A 20,603-nucleotide genomic window follows, 5' to 3' on the forward strand; every position below is an offset into this window, starting at 1 on the left:
TAGAAACATCAATATGTACAGCCATGTGAACACAAGCTTTTACAAAGGGCAAAAGAGTCAAATATGTAGTTTTTGTCTAAATGACAGAGTATACATTATTTCTTTTACAATACTAACAAATTAATCTACCAAAACCCAAAACACACTTAAAAAGACACTGCTAATATTTTTCATGCATTGCATAACAATTAAGAAAGGACATAAGATTGATCTATCAAATGAGCTCTTTCTCCATGGCAAATATGGATCTATAAAATAATGACTTTTTAACTTTTGTCCAGATATGAAATTTATGAGAACAATGTAAAAACTGGTAAAAAAAAAAAAAAAAACCAACAAAAAGGTTTGGTCTGTGACACATTTGTACATTGAGAGGAAAACTGTTAATGTTGGCACCTGAGCCTCATATATGGAAGGAGGTTATTTCTGTATATTTCCTTATGCAAACTGAGGTCACATTTTAACCTGTTAGACATCTGTGGCACTTACCTGGGCTTCTGGTGTGTATATAATGTTCACTCTTTCATTAAATAATCTCTTAACAGATACGGCTGCTGATAAAGTTGAGTAGAACTGGAATAATCCTGGGACAACCCAAATTTTCTAACTTTGGAGATATGCCTAAGACACTAAGGCTAGTGTCTTAGTAAAAGAAAAAAATTGTTTGAGGAATAAAATTGATTAAAATAAGAAACACAGATATCGGAGTTTACAAAACAGAGGATTTTATTTGAATTTCTGTACAGATAAAAATTTACCAAAATTTAAACAAAAACCTAAATCACATTCTTTCCCACCATAAAAATGGACACTGCAAAAAAGCCACATTCTCCCAATTACATTTTCCCAGGTGGTAGATTCTGAGGGAAAATGGGAGGGGAGAGAAGACAGTGACACTCAACAGCATAATTTAATTTTCAGTGTTGTCTCATCTTGAAATGACAGTCAGAGATTTCCATAAGAATCAACCTTCTTCAGTTTTGATATTAAAAGAGAAACTTCTACTTCAAAATCACAAATAAGGCTTCTGGCTTTATTTTTAGTGTGAGGTAAATGGTATATTCAATATTAAGGCAAATGGTAGGATACATGTATGGGGTATTGACTGCAGATCTTTCATTGTAAAATATATTTTGTAATATTTATGGATTTTCTAAACATGTTGGAGTTGGAAATTGTAAAAACTGTTGCAGTTTATAACACCTATTTGTTTCAATGTCTTAGCTGCACCTTTTGGTGGTAAAACTGTTAAATGTAATCTTGTCTGAGTTTTTTTTACAGCCTGCGATTTTTTAATTTTTTTATTTTTTTTTTACACAGGATGAAATGTGCACCAAAATTGTTATAAATGAACCAGGGCCTGATCTCACATGCACACTGGTTGGCCACATAGACTGCTCCCCAAAGTTGGCAAAATAATGCCTACCGAGCCAGCTCACCATGACAGAGAAGTATTGGAATGCAGGGCATTAATTTAATGAAGACTATAAGGGAAATCAGATTATTTAGGCTGTCTAGATATTCAAGAAAATACAGATTGGAGTTTTTTATACAGTGATTCTTGCTCCTCCCTTCCCCGTTTTTTCCCCAGTGGGATAACCATTTTCTTCACAGTGATGAGAGAACCATCACTTTTTATGGGTAAATGCACTTCTTCTTCCAAGGGATCAGGACAAAGACATCACTTCTCAGCCACGCTGGCCACAGCTTTCTTGGCTGCATCCTCTAGGTCGACGGCCGAAGTAATGGGGAGTCCGCTGTTACTGAGAATGTTCTGGGCCTCATGGACATTGGTTCCTGGAAGGGGGTGGGGGGATGGTGTACAGTCACTGAGATGGAACTGGAGGTGGTGCCCCAGGAAGTTTCGTACAATCCGAAATCATGGGATGCCCGAGTCTCCTAACACCATTTAATTACAACTCAGTTCAGCTTTTTATGATCCAGATCTGGCTATTTAGATACATCCAGATGACAAATTTATTTTTTTCCTCTTTTCACCTCAAATGCCTGGCATTAAAAAAGATACTGCCTATATTTTCTCTGGCATTAAAAAAATGGAAATATGAGGTTCTTAGAAGACTGTGAACAAAGAAAGATTAACAACACCTTGTTCAACTAGTTTGAAAGAGGAAAATATTCTGAAATGGATTTATCCCTTGATTGAATAGTCTGAATACGGAATCTAAAGAAAAAGTTATGTACAAAAAATGAGCAAGAGAATGGTAAATCAAGGCGTTGGGATGGTACGGAGTACTGGCAGTAATACATGAGGATGCTCAGGACTAATCTATCTGTGGCTTTTCACCAGGAACTAAATTAAATTCAGGTTCTAATCAATGTCATTGACGGGAAAGATGATGTGACAAGATCTGTATCAAGTGATGGTCCAGTTAGAAAAAAAGATGAAAGATAGGACTTGCAAGAGGCTAATGGACATTTTTTACTGATAGAAGTTGAAATTTCTGCTGATAATCCACACTCAAGAGGACTTAATGTGGTTTTGGCCCATTCCAGAAGTCTTTTGTCTTAATGATCTCTTGAAACGAAGGGTCTGAGTTGTGACCTAATCTGAGATCTGAAGTTCAGAGAATCTGCCCACCTAAGGCCATGAATCCACTGCTTGGAGACAATGACAGTATTCAATGTGTCCATTTATGCTTCTTCCCCACTCTATATAAGTTCAGATGCCATGAAAATGAACATCGTAGCCTCTGATGATGTCTCTTGGCCATTCCTTGTGGATCTGTAGTGTTTGCGGGCCAAGCTACCCTACCCAAATGTGCTCTTCGATGACTATTTAACACGCGAAATGCTTTTCTCTTCTTTCAGTGTGAACAAGCCCCTGGGAGAAATGTGATAAAATTTAAGTGTCTTAATGAAACATCTCATCTTACATCATCTCCTGTGCTTTCATCTAGTTAGCCAGACAGAGCCTATTTGTAAACAAAGACCTTGAAATATAGGCCTTGGAGGACCTCAGAGTATAAATTAAAAGGAGGTGCTCGGTCAGCATGTTTCATACAAAAAGGCCAAGGCCAAGTTAAGGAGGAGCAGATGAGCTGAGAAGGTGGTGCAGTGTTGATTTTCCCGGGACCCTGGGTCCACCAGAGCCATGGGGAAGGGGACACTGGGCACTGTGTCTTTGGGTCAAGGCTGACTCACTGCAACTTTACACAGGAATCTGACCAATGGCCTCTAGGGCAAGCAAGAACTTGAAAGGTAGGGAAGTTGTTACCTAAAATTCCCAGCCACCCATCCTGGCTGGGCACTCCATTAGTTGCAAAATTTTGGGTAAATCATTTAACTCCTTTGTGCCTCAACTTCTTTACCTCCAGACATAACATTGTGATCATCTTCCTCATGACTAATACTGATTAAGCACTTGCATACCAGTGCAATGCTAATCTTGCATACCAGATATAATGCTAAGTGACTTACGTGGGGCATATGAAAACTTTACAATGACTATGAATAAATCCCATTGTCCCTGTTTCACAGATGAGATAACTGAGGCACAGAGAGGTTCACAGGGGAACTTCATAGTCATACAGGTTGTAAGAGGCAGAGATGGTACTTGAATCCTGCTCTCTTTAATTATGTTCTAACGACATGCTGGTCTGTTTCCCTGTCTTTAAAATGAGGTAATAATGCTGGTAGCACAGGTTGCCATGAGAAGCAAATGAAATAATACATGTGAAAGCATTTTGTAAAAGACAAAGTCTCTGTGGCAGTCATGGCTGGCTGTCTTCCAAAGATCCATGCTCCTCTGCTACGGGGGGGAGAGCTACTGCTGGGAAGTGGCTGCCCAAACAGGAACTGCATTTCCCGGGTCCCCTCGCAGGCGGGAGGCTCATGTGACTGAGTTCTGGCCAATACACTGTGCGCAAAAATGAAAAACATGCCCATAACATCTCCATTGGTACTCTCTATATTCTCTCTCTCTTGGTTTTCCTTGTCTGTCTTCTGGAATGCTGTCAGCTAAGACAACCTTGGAAGACACTTTTTTCAGATGACAACGACTCCCTCAGCCCGGATGCTTTGAGTAACCCTGTAGAGCAGAGCACCTGGCTCACTCACCCTCTCTGACTTTATATGAGTGAGAAAGAAACTTCTAGTATGTTGCCTCTGACATTTCAGCACATACCTGTTACGGGAGTGAGCATTACTTTAACTAACATACCACTTTGTAAGGGTGGGAGGCAGCTTCTAAAATGACTCTCAAATGATTGATCCCGACTTGTTGGTGCTCACGCCCCTTGAGTGTGGGCTGGAGCCAGGGACCTGCCTCTAATGAACAAGAATATAGCAAAAGTAATGGAAGGTCACTTCTGAGACAAAGTCCACTTTCTGTGTGTTCACTCTGACGAAGCCAACTTCCACGCTGTGGGCGATGGGCTGCCCTATGGAGAAGCTCAGGAGGCAAGGAACTCAGGGCAGCCTCCAGCCAAAAGCCAAGGAGGAACGGAGGCCTTCATTCCAACAACCCAAGAGGAGCTGCATCCTGTCAACAACCATGTGAGTGTGCCTGGAGGCGACCCTCCCCAAGGCAGGCTGCGACAGGACCCCAGGCTGCAACAATGTGATTGTACTTGTGACAGACCTTGAGCCAGAGGACCCAGCTAAGCCAGCCCTGGATTCCCCACCACAGAAACTTCGAGATGATCCATGTTCCTTAGGTTAATCAGCTAAATTTCGGGGCAATTTGTTTCACACTGGTACTTAACTAATGCAGATGTAAAGATTTATTATTTCATTAAGAACAACCTAAGTGTGCATTTTGATTCATTTGGTAAAGTTTCAGCCAAGGTCCCAGAGGTTGAAAAGTAGGACAGAGGATCACACTGTGGGAGGTGTTGGGTACCAAGCTAAGGGATTCCAACATTAACCTGTAGGCAGCGCTTCCATGGAGTAGTGACGCAGCGTGAATCAAAGTCCTGACAGACACAGAATCGAATCAGTCTTTGCACCAGGAGGTCAGTGCAAGTTAAATGTGGAAATGTTTATCTCCTTCAATAGAGACATGGACCAGCACTCACTCTCCACCTGGCCTCCAACCTGCCAGGGAAGAAATCTATGCTAAGATACAGAAGGCTCTTCTCCCTCTTCCTTTCTCAGCACACAGCTCCCAAGATCCCCATGCATCACTCCAAGAGGCAGTCTCATCTGCCTGAACATTCCTCACCTTCTAATCTACCTTTCCTCCATGTGGTTCTTCCTGTGGGTACAGGTCTCACCCACGCCTGCCAAGCTCTGTCTAACTGGACTGAATTAGCTGTGCTAGTAGTAGCCATAATAATAATAAAAGCAATAATAGCAGCTATCACTTAGCAAGGGTCACACATTGTTCTGGGGTTCTAAGTACACTAGCTCCTTTGTTCCTCAGTAGCAACCCTGAGATAGCTTCTATTATTATCTTCCTTTTGCAGAGGAGAGGACTGAGGCACAAATAAGTTAAAGGCTAGTCTAGCGAGCATGGCTAGTCATAGTTAGGAAGCAGTGCAGTGAGCATTCAACAATGCTTGAAACATCCACACTATACTTGAATAAGTCCTTCTTATGATTTTGTAAATATCTGTCATCATCATCATCAGAACAACAATAAAAAAAATCTCTGATTTACAAAGTCCTCCCACATTACTTTATTTGACCCTTACAAGGACTCTGTGAGTTCGATGTTTCTAAATGAACTTGTGAGTTGGGTGTTTATAAAATCAGTTCTTTTTTTTTTTTCTTTAAGCCAAGAGCACTGAGGCCTAGTGACTGATTGGCAGGATTTGGTTTCAAAATCCTTCGCTCTTCAGACTCTATTTTGATTTCCTGGTGACTCCTGTTTGACATTTAAAACACACAGCACTTTCCCAAGCATGAGATCATCTGAACCTCAACGAGGCTATAAGTTATTTAAGAACAAGGATCACATACAACTAGGATGTCTCCTCTTTCCAATCTCCCCTGATGGCTAAACCTTCCATCCCCACTGTCCCCTGTTCTATGAGGGACCACGGGGTATTCTCTGTCCCAAGGCGGACCTCGATTGTTTCCAAGACACTGACTGCACCTGATCCAAGGGTGGTCCAAACACAGACCATGGTCATTAGCTTATCCAATTAGATTTGCTCTCCAGAGAATCTCAATGAGTAGTTTCCATGAAACAGAAAGTAGTAGCATGAAAAGGACTTACCAGTCACAAGTAAGCAGATAAGAGAAAGGCTGTGCAAATACTCAGAGGGTGAAGAAGTCAAGTGAAGAGACAAGTGCTGGAATGATGTTCCTGAGGTCTGCCTCCAAGTCAGACCCTCCTCCTCCTGAGGGCCAACTTTATTATGGTTCCTGCCCACTGAAAGAACTGTTTGTTCATGTTTAGCTGAGTTCCTTTCCATGTGTATGGTTGAAATAAGCTCCTGATCACTTTGTGGGGGGAGGGATAAATGGATTGATATAACCAACTAGCCAGTTCCTTAATTAATCCCCTCTTCAGCACCCAACTTAGCACCAGATATTCCCAAGGGGGAAAATGACTGACAAAGAAATCTGTGAACCTACAGACAAGCTGGGGCTTTGGCCTGCGGTGCCCTCCAACCGGAGCTCTGTTGCCCTCTCTGCTGGGCAGACACCATACATCCAGGAGCTACCTGTTTAAATGACATTTCTTTGGGGATGCCTTCTTGTCACCACATCCCAACCCCCAATCCAGAGTACGGGATTGTAAGATGAGCTTCTAGAATACTTTGTACATCTAAAATCACAGCACTATTTGGACTGCTTATTGATGTTGCTCTGTCCCCACTAAGCATATGCTTCACGAGGGCTGCCACTTGGTCAGCCTTGCTCACCGCGTACCTCCAGGCTCAGCACAGTAATCCCACACACAGGATGTGTCTGTAGATGGACTGAATAACTACAGATGGGCTCATCCATACAAAGTGTGCTCGAGGCGACGGCAAGTGTGGGTGAGTCCTCTTCTGATCACCTTGCTGACCCAACACCCCCAAATAACGTTTTTTCAGGAGGTTGAAATCAAAACCCCAAATGGCCTAAGAGAAAATGAGGAGGGCTGCTCCTGAGCTTTCTCTAAGTTCTCAGGGGCTTCTGTCGTGGCCTCTTTCTCTAAGAAGGTCCATGGATTAACTGGCTGTACTGAGTGCCCTTGAGGGAGGACTCCAAGCTGCTGCCACTGCCGGCTGCCCAGGCACAAGAGGCTGCTGTGCTCAAGGTTAACAACTAGCCAGCCAGCGGGGCCAGGGTAAGAGAGGGTGGGGCAGCGCCACACAAACACACGGCCCTTCTCTCCCTCCAGCTACTCCTGCAGGGCCATATCAAAATGCCTAATCGCGTCATCATTCCAGGATCCACTAAAGTGAATTTTAATTATACTTGCAGTTACACTTTAATTACAGCCTTAATTATTAAGCACATACTAGACATGCTCAGAACCAAGCAGTTTTGGAAGAGAACCTCGCCCTGAAATATAAAGCTCGGGCACAGGAAGGAGTATGAGGAGGAAGGGGGCACATACAGAGGGGCCTTGGTCAGATGCAAATCTGTCACGTGAGGTGTGTGGGGGGGTGTCAGAAACAGAGGCAGGAAAGAGAGAAGCACACACAGAGAACAGATGAGACAGAAGGATGGCAGAGCCTGAGGCAGGAGAGTCGGAAAGAAAGAAACAGAAAGAGAGGCAGGAGAGAGACACACAGAGAGACAAGAGAGACAGAGAGGGAGAAAGGGAAAGAGACAAAAAAAAAAAGAGAGAGAGAGAGAGAGGCAGAAGGGATGAAAGAGGAGACTAGAGACGGAGACAACTAAGAGAATGAGAGACAAAGAGTCAAACAGAGAGTGAGGGGAAAACAAGTGAGGTTTCCAAGTCCCTTCTGCAGCAGCCCTACCCTGACCCTGCCAGCATCTCCCTTCCAGCACCCTGACTGGTTTCTCCTCGGCCGGCAGGGCTAGGGACAGGCCAGGGAGAAGCAAAGCCAGGGCAGGCCCTGCTGCCCACGGACCCTGCCTTGGAGAGGAATTACAAGTCACTTCCTGGTTCCTGTTGAGAGAGCAGCTGGAAGGGGAAGTGGGGATGCACAGAGAAGAGGGTTAGAAAGAAAAACAGCAGTCACTGAAATGAGGTCATTGGAAAAGAAAAGAGGAACAGAGGGAGCCTTGCTCCTTTGCGGATTCCTTTTGTTAATGATATTATGTGAGCATTTCAGGTTAGTTTCTTCTTGATTCATCAAGTGGCTGACATCTCCCAGTCCCTCCCCAGTCTTTATTTCTAAATAGAAACCATCATAGCTGCTTTAAACTGTGACACAGAATCAAGAGTTCCAAACAGACTGTTTATGCCTGTGCACCCAATTACAAAGGAAATTGATCTCTTCCCCACATTTAAATTGTGCTTCTGACATGCTCTAATATTTATTAAACGCTGCATTGCTTTTTAATGAGGCTGCAAGACAACACTTTTAACAATCACCTATACAGTTAACTGATCCACTCATGCTGCTCGAACTTTAGGCATTTCTTAATATCTGCCTGTTGAAAGCCACTCAGCTAAATCGTTACCTACCCACTGCATGCCTTAAGAACAGCAATACATAGAGAGTCAAAGGGGACCGATTTTAAAATGAAATCTTGCTCTATTGGTAGAGGATATTATAAAAAGAATAATAATAATTATTAAAATCTTTAAAAATTCTCCACCTCTTCTGCATGATTTACCACTGACTTCCTGCCACTGGGTGGAGTGAGAGAGCTGTATACAGAGATGCCAGGTTAATTTATCAAAATTTGTTCTTTGCTTTCATTACATGGAGAGAAGACAACAGTAGCGGATACAAATTACAGGGCTTTGTTCAAAAGGTGCAGCCCCTCCCTGCCACTCAGGCCAGCTTTTCATCACAGGGCTGTGAAGAAAACCACTCTCTAGTCAAAGGGTGCAGAAGCTGTCTTTTTAAAAGTATTATTTTAATAGGAATTCAGCTTTTTAAAAAAGAATACAATAGTTAGCACTTATTCAGTATATACTAGGTATAATAAATGTTTGTTGGACAAGTGACTAAAGGGGTTCACAAGTATCCTATCAGTTGAATCTTCACAGCAACCCTAAAGTTGACATCATTTTTATCCCCACTTTACAGATGAGGCGACCGAGGCACTGGGAGGCTTAGGAACTTGCCCAACATCCCCCAGCAAATCACAGGCTGAACCAGGACTAGAACCCAGGTTTGTCTGACTGTAAAACCACATGACAACCGCACAGCCTTGGCCTTTTAGTGCTAGAAGGAATCCCAGGGCTCCTTTAGGATAAGTCTCTTGTTCTCACTAGAGGAAACTGAGGTCATGACATGTGAGATAATTTGCTCAGTCAAACAACCAGTGAACCATGACAGATCTGACTCTCCGGCTGGTGCTGTCAGGGCTAGCAAACTATGGCCTGGGGGACAAACCCAGCCTGCTGCCTCTTTTTGTACCACCTGGGAACTAAGAATAGTTTTTACATTTTTTAAACAGTTGGGGAAAAAATCAGAATAATATTTTGTGATACATGAAAATTACATGAAATTCAAATTTCAGTGTCCATAAATAAAGTTTCAGTGGAACACAGCCAAAGTGATTCATTTACAGATTGTCGATGGCTGCTTTTGTGCTACAGTGGCAGAGCTGAGGACTTGTGACAGAAACAGCATGGCTCATAGAACCTAAAATATTTCGACCTCTGCTTTGAGTAACTGAGTCTTTTTTTCCCTCCCCCTGGGACAGGAGAGGTCAGTGGAAGCAAAGCAAATTCTATGAAGCAGCAGATTCCTCCTCAAATGTTCACGGTCCCTGTGCCCTTGGTCCTCCTCCATTATTCTTTCAAGTGACAATCAGAGAGAGGAGGTCCATTTTCTTGGTGACACATAAATTTAGAAAGCTTATCACATCTCTTGTGTCTTGTTATTATACTGTCGGAAACGGAATCATTCGTTGAGGACGAGAGGCAAAGCTCCTGCTGCATCAGTGGCCCTCATTCATCTGAGACGATGGGCATCTTACATCTAGCACCTTGCAGGCAGCCAGCGGAGTCCGTCCATGTGGAATCAGTCGAGTTGTGGACAAGAGCTCAGATAAAAATGACAGCTGACATTTATTGAGCCAGGGATCATTCTAGGTTATTTTAAAACTAATCTGCTCCTCACAATAACCCTGTGAGGCTGCCATATTTTTATTCCCATTTCACAGATGAGGAAGCTGAGATTTAAACTTCGCTCTGTTACCAACTAGCTGAGCAACCTGGGAAAGCTACTGCAGCTGGATGAGTATCTTACTGAAATACCTTGTATCACATTTTATAAAAACGGAAGATAGCATAAGATAGCCTGTGGGGCTGTATCATGCACAACCTGCTTGCCTCAATGATTTCTTCTCCCTTGGTAAGAAAAAACCGAATGCCCAGGGTGTGAATGTGACAGGCATTCCTATGATGACAGCAGGCGGTGGCAGGAAGCGGAATGCCAGGTTTTTTACCACGTTTCCATGAATGGTGTGTATGCGCTTATGATCACGCAAGCAGGTTTAGGATCAAGTCTGACATATAATTATTGAGGGCTTATGACAGGTACCTATGCTCTTGCTTTCAACTATATGAACTCTCAAAAAAGTAACACAGATATTAATGCAAACCAAAGGTACAGGAGCCTTAATGTTAAACTAAAATGGGAGGAACCCTCTGGCAAGTAGGACACTTTACAGTTCTGCACCTGCTGGGATAGGACTGTTCTTATAAAGAAGGAACGTTCCTACATACGCCCTTATCTATCTGCATGTGGACTTCTCTTTCACGCCTTCCTTGAGTCTACCTCATGGCTTTGAATCCATGTATTGATATATTCTAATTTAAGGTGATTGCAGGAATTTTCACAGGTAATTTCGGCGGCGTGAGACTTCTGTCTGAAACGCTGGCTTTGGAACTCCACTGCTGCCTAAGAAGTGACGTGACTGCATCACTGCGCAGGCTCTGAATGTATCTGGGAGAAATATTTTCCTGAGTAGACGTTATTGCTAATATTTTCCTGAGAAGAGGTTAGATTCGGAGAGCTTAATATTGCCTGTCAAATGCTTTGTTGGCTCCTAACGACGTCTTTCAGAGCTGAGGATGGAGGGAGATTTAGACACTGGTACCATGGGAAGTTTCCAGAGTTCTAGATCTTGATGTTGGTCTCTTCTCTACACCAGGCAACAAACTATGTCCCACTGTTTGCTTTCGTAAAATAAGATTTACTGTGGCACCACCATGCCCACTCCTTTCTGTACTGTCTACGCTGCTTTGGCACCACGATGGCAGAGCTGAGTTATTGCGACAGGGAATACATGGCTCACAAAGCCTAAAATCTGGCCGTTTACAGAAAAAGTCTGCAGACCTTTCTGCTACACCATCCAAATTTGTGGCCCTGTGGCCCAGCCTCATTTGGTGCTTCTCCAGCTTGAAGCTCCCACTTCCTACTTCTGATGCGGGGGCAGCTGTATTTCTAAGGAAGAAGTCCCACCTATGCTCTCTTTGAATCAACAATGGCCACTAGCTGGCTCAAGGGCCCTCACTCTCCTTACCCACATCAGTAACGATCAGAGAACTCTTTTCTGCTGAGCTGGGATATAGTCTCAGAATCTTTCTTGGCACAGACTGCAGGCAGCCACTGCTAATAAAGAGAAGGTGGCATGAGATGAAAGCTATCTGTCTTCCCTGTTCTAAAACATTCCACGGGAAAGTTAGTCTCTCTGCTTAGGTAACTCTGCCTCCAGACAGCCTCAAGGTGGCGCTCTCTGGGAGAGGCTTATTACACCTGTCACCTGTAAAACAGCACAGACTGAATCTGCTCCAGTCTTTTCCCTGATAGCAATGTTTCTCTCTCTCTCTCTCTCTCTCATTGATGGCTGATCAAATATGACTTTCAAGGGTTACATAAGGAAACTGAGGCATGGAGAAATGAACTGACTGGTCACAGAGAAAATACTCAGGGAGCAGAGGGTGGTACTGTGAGGTCATAAGCAGGACGCAGGATATGCCCGTCCCCATACCTGCCATGTGCCTTGTTAAAGTGCTCCACCCCCAGCTTCTGCTCAGGAAATCAACTTTGGGCTCTTGTTTTTGAAGAGATGTCCATTACGTAGACTGGGGTGGGCACCTGACCAAAAGGCAGCCCACTCCTAAGGAGACTAATGACCTGTAATGTACCCGAGGGGGTATTTCCTTCCATGCGGAGGGGCAGTCATTGACATAATAGGCCTTGTCTCTTCTTTGACTCTCACTGGCTCCACGGTGGCAGGGGAGAGACTTACCTGGCTGAAATGTATGAAAGGAGAAAGCTGGCATGTGCAGCCCAGCCCCTTCCTCTGCCTTTCCTTTTGACATGCTGCTCACAGTGAGCCCAGGTCATCCTCTGCCCCGGGGTGGGAGACCTGCCCAAGGCCAGCAGTGGCCATGAATGGCTGTGGAGAGCCGCCTAATTCTGGGGTTCAGAGTAAGAAAGCTCACTGTTAGTATATAGTAACGTACCTCCTTCAACTTCTTGGTTAGTAATGAAGGCGCTATTTTGGTTTCCTTAGTCTTTTTTCCTATTTCTCACCAGGATCAGAACCCAGATGGGGAAGAATCTGTTGGGTCCCCTCAAAGACCCCAACAACACGGCCTAGTTGGATGGGCTGTAGACAACAGGAGGGATGGTTATTACATAAGCTTAAAAGATGGATGACCTGTGCGATCTGCACTTCTAGGGAACACAGAGGGAGCAGGCTGGCCTTAGCGAGAGGCTGAGGGGGTAGAGGCACCAAGAAAGAACAAGAGGGAGTGAGAAGGTTTGAGTAGGGGGCTTTCCAGGTGCAATTCCACTAAAGCCTTACACTAAACCTCCTTTTTATTAAGGTGGTCGGAGAATGAAGTCATTACATCCATAAAAATAAAACAAAAACAAAACACTGCATAACACAGAGGTCATCTTCCTTAAAGGAGCCCTAGTCCTGTAATTACACTGACTGCTTTCTTCAGGTGCAGTAGGCTTTTTCTTGCACAAGGCAGCAGATGTCCGACACGATATAAATTTCAGTTAGTCACATGAACTACCTAGGGGTAAAATGAAAACTCAAATTGCCAAATATAGTAGATTCTTTGTCTGGAAACTTAAATATTAGATCTCAAAAAACTTTAACTAGCCTAATACTTTAGCTAGGTCCTGTGAGACTTGGTCTAAGGTTTAAGTGTGACGAAGTTTAAGCATTCATAAGTGTTTATCGATTTTGAAAATGAGAGGATTTAAGGCTCGATGACAGAACAGGATTGTCTCCAATGTCACTGTCTCCAATGACACAGGGAGAAGATGCTAGTGATTAAAAGGAGGAGAGGAGATAGATGTCAATGTGAAGTGTAATTGGTCCCAGTAAATAAGCACCCACAGGGGATAGTGAAGGAGGGAGGAGATGAAGAGAGGTGGGTGGACACTGGCAAGGCAGAAAGGCCGGTGAGGAACGGGGTGTGTAGAAAATGGGGAGAGTGGAAACAGAGGAAAAATGAGAATCAAACAGAGAGAGGAGAAGAGACGTGCCCTGACAGAGAATGTCAGAACCCTCCTCCAGGAGCCACGTTCCCAATGACAGCCGCACCAGAACTGAAACATGGACAGAAGGGAAGATGTGCTTGGTGAGGCTGGGGTGCAGGCGGGGACCAGGTCCATCTCATCTTGCAGGGAGCAGGAACTGAGAAAGGAAGAGAAGATGAAAACTCGGTACAGAGCACACCTGGAAAATGTGCAAAAAGGCAAAGAGGCCAGTGGTGTTATCAGACACAGAGCCAGACGCCGGCCCTGCTGGGCATCTGCCCTCACTCTGCCCAGGATGGTGCCACCACTCAGCTGGGGGTCCCTTAGTCTCTGCTGACTCAGTGTAAGCAGCAAGCCTAGGGCTCAAACATCGTGAATGAAAACTTTTCCAAGCTAGTCGGTCACAGTCAATCTGCCAAGGGTTACTTTCTGATGGGAGTCAGAAGGATAATCTCCTCTCCGGGTCTCACGCCCTAGCATAACTGAAGCCTTGCCGAATGGACGGCTGCCAAGTAGACAGATACAGCTGAAAGCTCGGTGGCTGTCTCTTAACGCTTGAATGCTCGGGGTTTCTCTTCCCCTCAAGCAGACCAAACCATCACACAGCAGTTTCCCTGTGTCCATGCTAAGGACACTTGATTTGCATTCCTCTGGCTGTGGCTCCAGTCTGTCAGTATTTCAGGAAGCAAGTATAAAGACATGTCCACGGAGAAGAGGTGCTGGTGCCTTATCAAGAAAGTAAGAGAAATAGAAAACAAAGTTTCTGACTCAGGGATGTTTACGTTCTCAACAACTTCAGAGAGAGTTTAGGGAACATTAGAAAGATTGGAAAGGATAAGGAGGGAGACCACAAGGGATTTCTGTTTCTAAAGACATCTGGCAAAAGAGAAGCAAAATGTTTATGTTGCTGAAACAAAATTTTGGTATTGGGTGGAAAAATCAAATTGAGAAGATCTGGCTAAGAGAAACAGGATCCAATCTACAGATTATCTAGACTCACTATTATTTCCCTATGAGCTTAACTTGGAATCATAATGAACACCTGAGAGAAAAGCAAATTCCTCTTCAGGCATATATGAGACATAGAAGTTAGTTGCAAATTGAAGTGGGACAGTAAGAAGGAAAAATGAATTCTAAAAAAGAAAAGTTCTCTTAAGGTTTTGGCAGATTCTGATCCAGAACTATAAAAATGCCCATATGAAATCCAAAGCTTTGGCTAAAACACATTTGCACACTGAATACACCAAATTGTCAATAAATGCCTGTACATTTCTCAACAGTATCAGGGGTTGGGCTGAATTAACCATCTAGGTAATTTTTGTGCCAAGTATGAATACATTTCAAAAAGGAAAGAAAAACTAAAACTCATTTCATTTTATTTGTTCTTTATTCATTCCAGGAACAACTGTCTACAAAAGCTAAACTCCCCCCACCACCCCCAAAAAGTGTGCTTCTTCAATTTACCCAGGAGTCTTTTGAATAAAAATAATCCTGTGTCTCAGCTGGTAAATTCTATTCTGACAAGGCAAGTAAATACATGTAATTATAAAGTTACCATTCTCAAAGAGGAGAGTAATCCTTTCCTTATCCACTGGTAAAACAGCTTATAATTATTATACAGCTGATAACAAAGATTTGTCCACAAAATCCCACTAAATCAACAAGCCTGATTTGATTGATTAAAACTTCTAACATCAGGACATTTCTAATACACCGTGTGCAGCAACAGAGTCTTTAAAATGTGGGCCACAAATTGGTGAGACTGACGGCAAGGAACTTGGCTCTTCTGAATGGCCACATAACAGCCAAGAGAGGCCACCTGCTTTATTTATAGGAAACAGATGCTAAACTAGTAACAAATCATAGTATTGGGCTTTTGAAATATTTGTTATCTTGGTCATTAAAAATCTCACATTTATTCAGATTATACAGCCATGTGTCAGAGTATCAAAAACTTAGAAAGCAGCTAATAGATATTAGCAATAGTAATTATTTATTATTGTAATTCAGACTCTGGTAACGTTTTTCTCCCACACTTAGTTTTTACGTGTCACTCAGTTTTTCATAGATGCTGGGTTGGTGGACACCCCTGTCTCTTCTCACTTTTACTAGCTAGACAACAGTGGGTGTTCTGGGAATGTGAACCAATGTTAATATTAATAGAAATAAAGTTAATTTTGAAGTTTATTGGCTAAAACAAAGTATAGTGTCAAGTTAAACACAAACTATCACTAGAATCGTTCAAAATATTCCTGCTTCTTTGTATCACTTTGTCTTTCTCTGTCACCACCGACAATGAAGAGTTTGCTCTGTTTAGAAAAACAGAGGGAACCAAATCATACTCTAAGTTTGGGTAAAATATAACTGAATGCAGAGAGATTTGTGAGAGGAGCAGAATTTATGCTCTGACACAGAGGAAAGCAAATGAAAAATTTACATTAAGTCTAAGAGAAATTCCTCAGAGGGCCCTGTAGTTAGCAACTTTTTCCCCACTGGAAGCACTAAGAACAAGATTTTCTATGACAGGACATTTTGGGTTTTGACTGGTTTCTCATTTTAACTGAGCTGTACTGCAGGGGAACAATTTCCAATGCAGTGAGTCCTGAGTGTGGTTTACTGGGCCCTTCAAAATGAGGGTGACATCCATTTGTCTGTCATACTTCTCTTTGGATCTTCCCCTGTATTCCCACATCTCTGCCTCCACACAGATTCCATCTGATGTTACAGCTTCATCTCAAACAAAGCATGACTAGATCCTAGTGTCCTCCTCTCCCAGTCTCTCTATCTAGTTTCCACTTTTGACTTTCCCAAGTCCATCAACTGTGCCATCCTTCTCCTGGTCATAGATTTAAACCATAGCTCCCCACTTTCTCTCATCTCTTTTTCTATCTCTGCTCTCGTTCCTACTCACTTTTACCTCTATGCGGCAAATCTGCTTGGGTTTTAGATTCTACCTAATACTGTAGATTCTGGCTACTAACTTGATTGTCCTACTCAGTTCTTTTCACCCATAACATGTTGCTGCAAAACCGTTACTTTCTACAGGACAGCCTACTGATCTACTCAGGTCCTGGCTTGCAGTCTTTGCCACTGTTATGATCCCAGTACCAACTCCCAAATATGGAACAGATCTGATGACTTGCTTCTGATCCTTTACTAAATTTCCTCCTTCTTCCTTTTTTCCAATGATTCAAATCTTACTTATTTCCATGTTCAACTTGGAAATTCTCCTTTTATAATATTTCGCTGCTAACTCACATCTGTAAATGTACTATAATTATAGTTGTCAATATTGAGTAAGCTTTAAAAAAAGGGTATGCCATATTCAATATCCTGTGATAAACCATAATGGAAAAGAATATGAAGAAGAATATATATACACAGTAGAAATTAACACATTGTAAATCAACTATACTTCAATAAAATAAATTAAAAAATAAAATAAAGGGTATGCTAATAAACGTGGGCTGAGCTACAACAGGCACAACTTAAAGGACACAAATTCAGTCCCTTAGCATAAAGAGCACAGAGGATGGTTTGTATTTAGTTTCCTTTACAGGATCTTTATGGATAATATGATCTCCAAATTTCTGTATTCTGTTATCTATGATCAGAGCCAAGAGTAGAGTTAGAGCAGAATTCTTCCATTTTTCCTTGTTTATTATGCAGGACCAATAGAATTTTGGGATAGGTCTTATCTTGGTGTGGGGCAGCCGTGTTCACAGGAATCACACATATGGCTATTAGTGAGTGTCCCTGGTATGACCATGTTGAGCGTGAGAGCCTTGTATCTATCTAAGGTCATTTATCACATTAGATGCAACTTCCACAAGAGGAAGAAAAGAATACCACTGAAGACTCTGGAAATGTGAAAAGCTCTCCTGCTTTTCTTCTATTGATAAAGGTCTTAGGTGCTTATTATAGGATAGCAGCTATTATCGTGAAAGGAGGCGAGTGGCAGAAAAGGTCACCCTACACATTTTTAGGCTAGATAAATTTGGGGCCCAGCATCCTCTTTGAGCTCATCTTCAATTCCCCTTGAGAGGGTGGACATCATAAGGTATCAACATTTCCACAAGCCAGGCTGGTGGTTATCTGGGATACCCCAATGGCTATTGCTACTAAGAGAGAAGCAGATTCTCTTAGGGCAAACACTGGTTAACATTTTATATATATTAGCTTGTATTGTTGATTTTTCTTTTTGTTTTATTTCCCCAGTTATCTAGTAACTGACATCATTTCTTATATTTCTAAGCATCCTCCTTAATGTCTAAAGCTCAATGGCTTACACATAGTATTTATCATATTAATTAATTAAAAAAACACAGGCATATATCTTGGAAATGTTTTAATTTAAATGATACAAATCTAAAAAAAAAAAAAGAGAGATACAAACCTGACTGTCTAACAGACTTAGACATTTCAAAGCTTCTTCCTAGTAGCTCAGATAGACCTTTGATACAGTCAATACTGATTATTAAGGGAGATAATCTTAGATGTGGTAGTTTGCACATTTAAGCATATATACCATCCTGCTACATATGGTAAGCATACATTAAATGATGGGGATCATTTATTACTTCTGGAATAATAAGCATAGTGTGAAAATAAGAGAAGTGCTCCTTTTAATCTTTTGGGAAAAATTAAAAGTGAGGTAACTTTCTTTTCTAGGAGTATACTACAAGCTAATATTATAACTAAGGGTCCCTGCTGACAACAGAGTTACAGGGAGGATCACTAGACAGAATAAGTCCACCATAGCATGTGCTAGTTTCTAGTCATTTCCAAGTGATAGACACTAGTATGATTTGCTTATGGAGACCTGCTCCCCTTTCAGAACACAAGAAGAGATGACTTTTACAACCTGAGGCTCACTGGTCACTTTGACCCTGAAAACAGTCTGAGATCAACATTTTAATAAACAGTCTGAGATCAACATTTTAATCAGTTATATACCTACATTGATAAACCCATCAACTCCTTGATGAATTTTCTTTACAGTGCAGCCTTACCAATCATTTTTCTTTCACTGAAATTATTTTTAATTGGATCAATTATGTTGCATTTACATTTTTAGGAACTTTTAATTCAATCATATGTTTTAATGTCCATATTAAACTTTGCCAACTGGAGCCCCTCCTATTTTCATTTTTCTTTTGTGATCATTACTTCTATTAAGTCCATATGGTGCACATCTAAGTTTGTGAGGTGGAGAATCTCAGGGAGGCAGAGAGTGAGAGAAGAAAGAGACACAAAGAAAGAAGCAAACAGAGAAAAATGGACTGTAGCTGTTCTGGAGGCTTGACTTCAAAGGAAGATGGGGCTACACAGTAGTGTCAAAATATCCCTAGACTTTATCTTGAGAAGAAGGACTCTAGGGAATAACAGCACCAGCATGGTAATTGGAGAAATCAAGCTGTCCCCAAAATGATACTCCAGAAGTCTATCCAAGGGGCTGCTTGATCACTGTAATCTGAATCTGTTGACGATGTGGACAGGACTTTTGCGTAGTTTTCATATTAAACTGTCTATTTTCACTTCTCTACTATAGTGGTTCTCAAAGTGTGGCTTACAGAACCCTGGGGGAGGTCCCTGATGTAAGAACTACTTTTAAAGTAGTAGTAGTAGTAGTGGTGGTGGTAGTAGTAATAGTAATAATAATCTGCCCTGATGAAGCAAAAGTAATTGAGGGTAAAACTGTGGGCATGTTACCATGGGATCAAACAGCATGAATCTGTACTAGTTATTCATGTTATATTTCACCACCTCACATTCACAAGGAAAAGTTGCCACTTTTGAGTAAGAATGTTCTTAATGAACAGTAAAAAAAAAAAAAAAAAAAATTAATTGTATTAAATCTCAACCCTTGAGTATACATATTTCTAATATTCTGTGTGATCAAATGGGAAGCATACAAAAGGCACTCTGATGCACACTAAACTATGATGGTTGTTCTGAGGCAAAGTATTTGTATAACTGAGTAGCGAGCTAAACCACCCACTTTTCCATGGAAGAGTGAAGAACACACTATGGTTGTTCAGACTTAGATACATGGCAGACATTTTCTCAAAAATGAGTGAAGTAAGTCTGCCACTTCAAGGAAAACAGCTTAGCATTCTGTGGATTACAAGAAAAATTTGTATTTTCAAATGAAAATCAGAATTCTGGAAAAGTAGCATCTACCACCTTGACAGCTTCTCAATACTCAGAAGCTTTTCTGATAATGGTGTGATATTAACAGATGTAAATTTGTTGATATTGTATGTTGAAATGTGTTAACCTTTGGAAGATCTGCATAATCCAAAATTTTCCATATGATTAAATCATGCATGTGTAAAATCCACTTACTGTGCAAGACAGACCAATGGATTTCAATATAACAGAGCATAAAAAGTTCATTGACTACAGGCTCTTTGGTGGCACTAATGGTGGACTCTGGGAGGGCTCACACCAAGGAGTACTTCCCAGAATTTCTGCTGCCAGTGTCCTTGTCCCTGTGGTGAGCCACAGCTGCTCCCTGCCTCTACAGGAGACCCTCCAACACTAGCAGCCATGTGGCTGATGGTCTTGGTTCTCTGGCCGGGTGTCAGGCCTGAGCCTCTGAGGTGGGAGAGTCGAGTTCAGGACATTGGTCCACCAGAGATCACCCCCCCCCCGGCCCCTCGTAATATCAATCGGCGAGAGCTCTCCCAGAGATCTCTGTCTCAACGCTAAGACCCAGCTCCACTCAACAACGACCAGCAAGCTCCAGTGCTGGACACCAGATACCAAACAACTAGCAAGACAGGAACACAATGCCACCAATTAGCAGAGAGACTGCCTAAAAAGATAATAAGTTCACAGACACCCCAAAACACACCACCAGACGCAGTCCTACCCACCACAAAGACAAGATCCAACTTAATCCACCAGAACTCAGGCACCAATCCCTTCCACCAGGAGGCCTACACAACCCACTGAACCGACCTTACCCACTGGGGGCAGACACCGAAAACAACAGGAACTACGAACCTGCAGCCTGTGAAAAAGAGACCCCAAACACAG

General features: G+C 42.3%; 1 protein-coding gene across 1 annotated transcript in view; it reads right to left on the reverse strand.

Moving 5' to 3' along the window:
• Positions 1-702: 702 nt before the first annotated feature.
• SUCLG2 (succinate-CoA ligase GDP-forming subunit beta) overlaps positions 703-20,603 on the reverse strand; it is a 258,167-nt gene continuing 238,266 nt past the window's right edge. The window contains exon 11 of the mRNA XM_061195513.1: positions 703-1,797. Coding sequence (XP_061051496.1) covers positions 1,682-1,797 — 116 coding nt within the window. The 3' untranslated portion in view covers positions 703-1,681. The remainder of the gene's footprint in view (positions 1,798-20,603) is intronic.

This window comes from Eubalaena glacialis, chromosome 7 (assembly GCF_028564815.1).
Source record: "Eubalaena glacialis isolate mEubGla1 chromosome 7, mEubGla1.1.hap2.+ XY, whole genome shotgun sequence".
Taxonomy (NCBI): Eukaryota; Metazoa; Chordata; class Mammalia; order Artiodactyla; family Balaenidae; genus Eubalaena; species Eubalaena glacialis.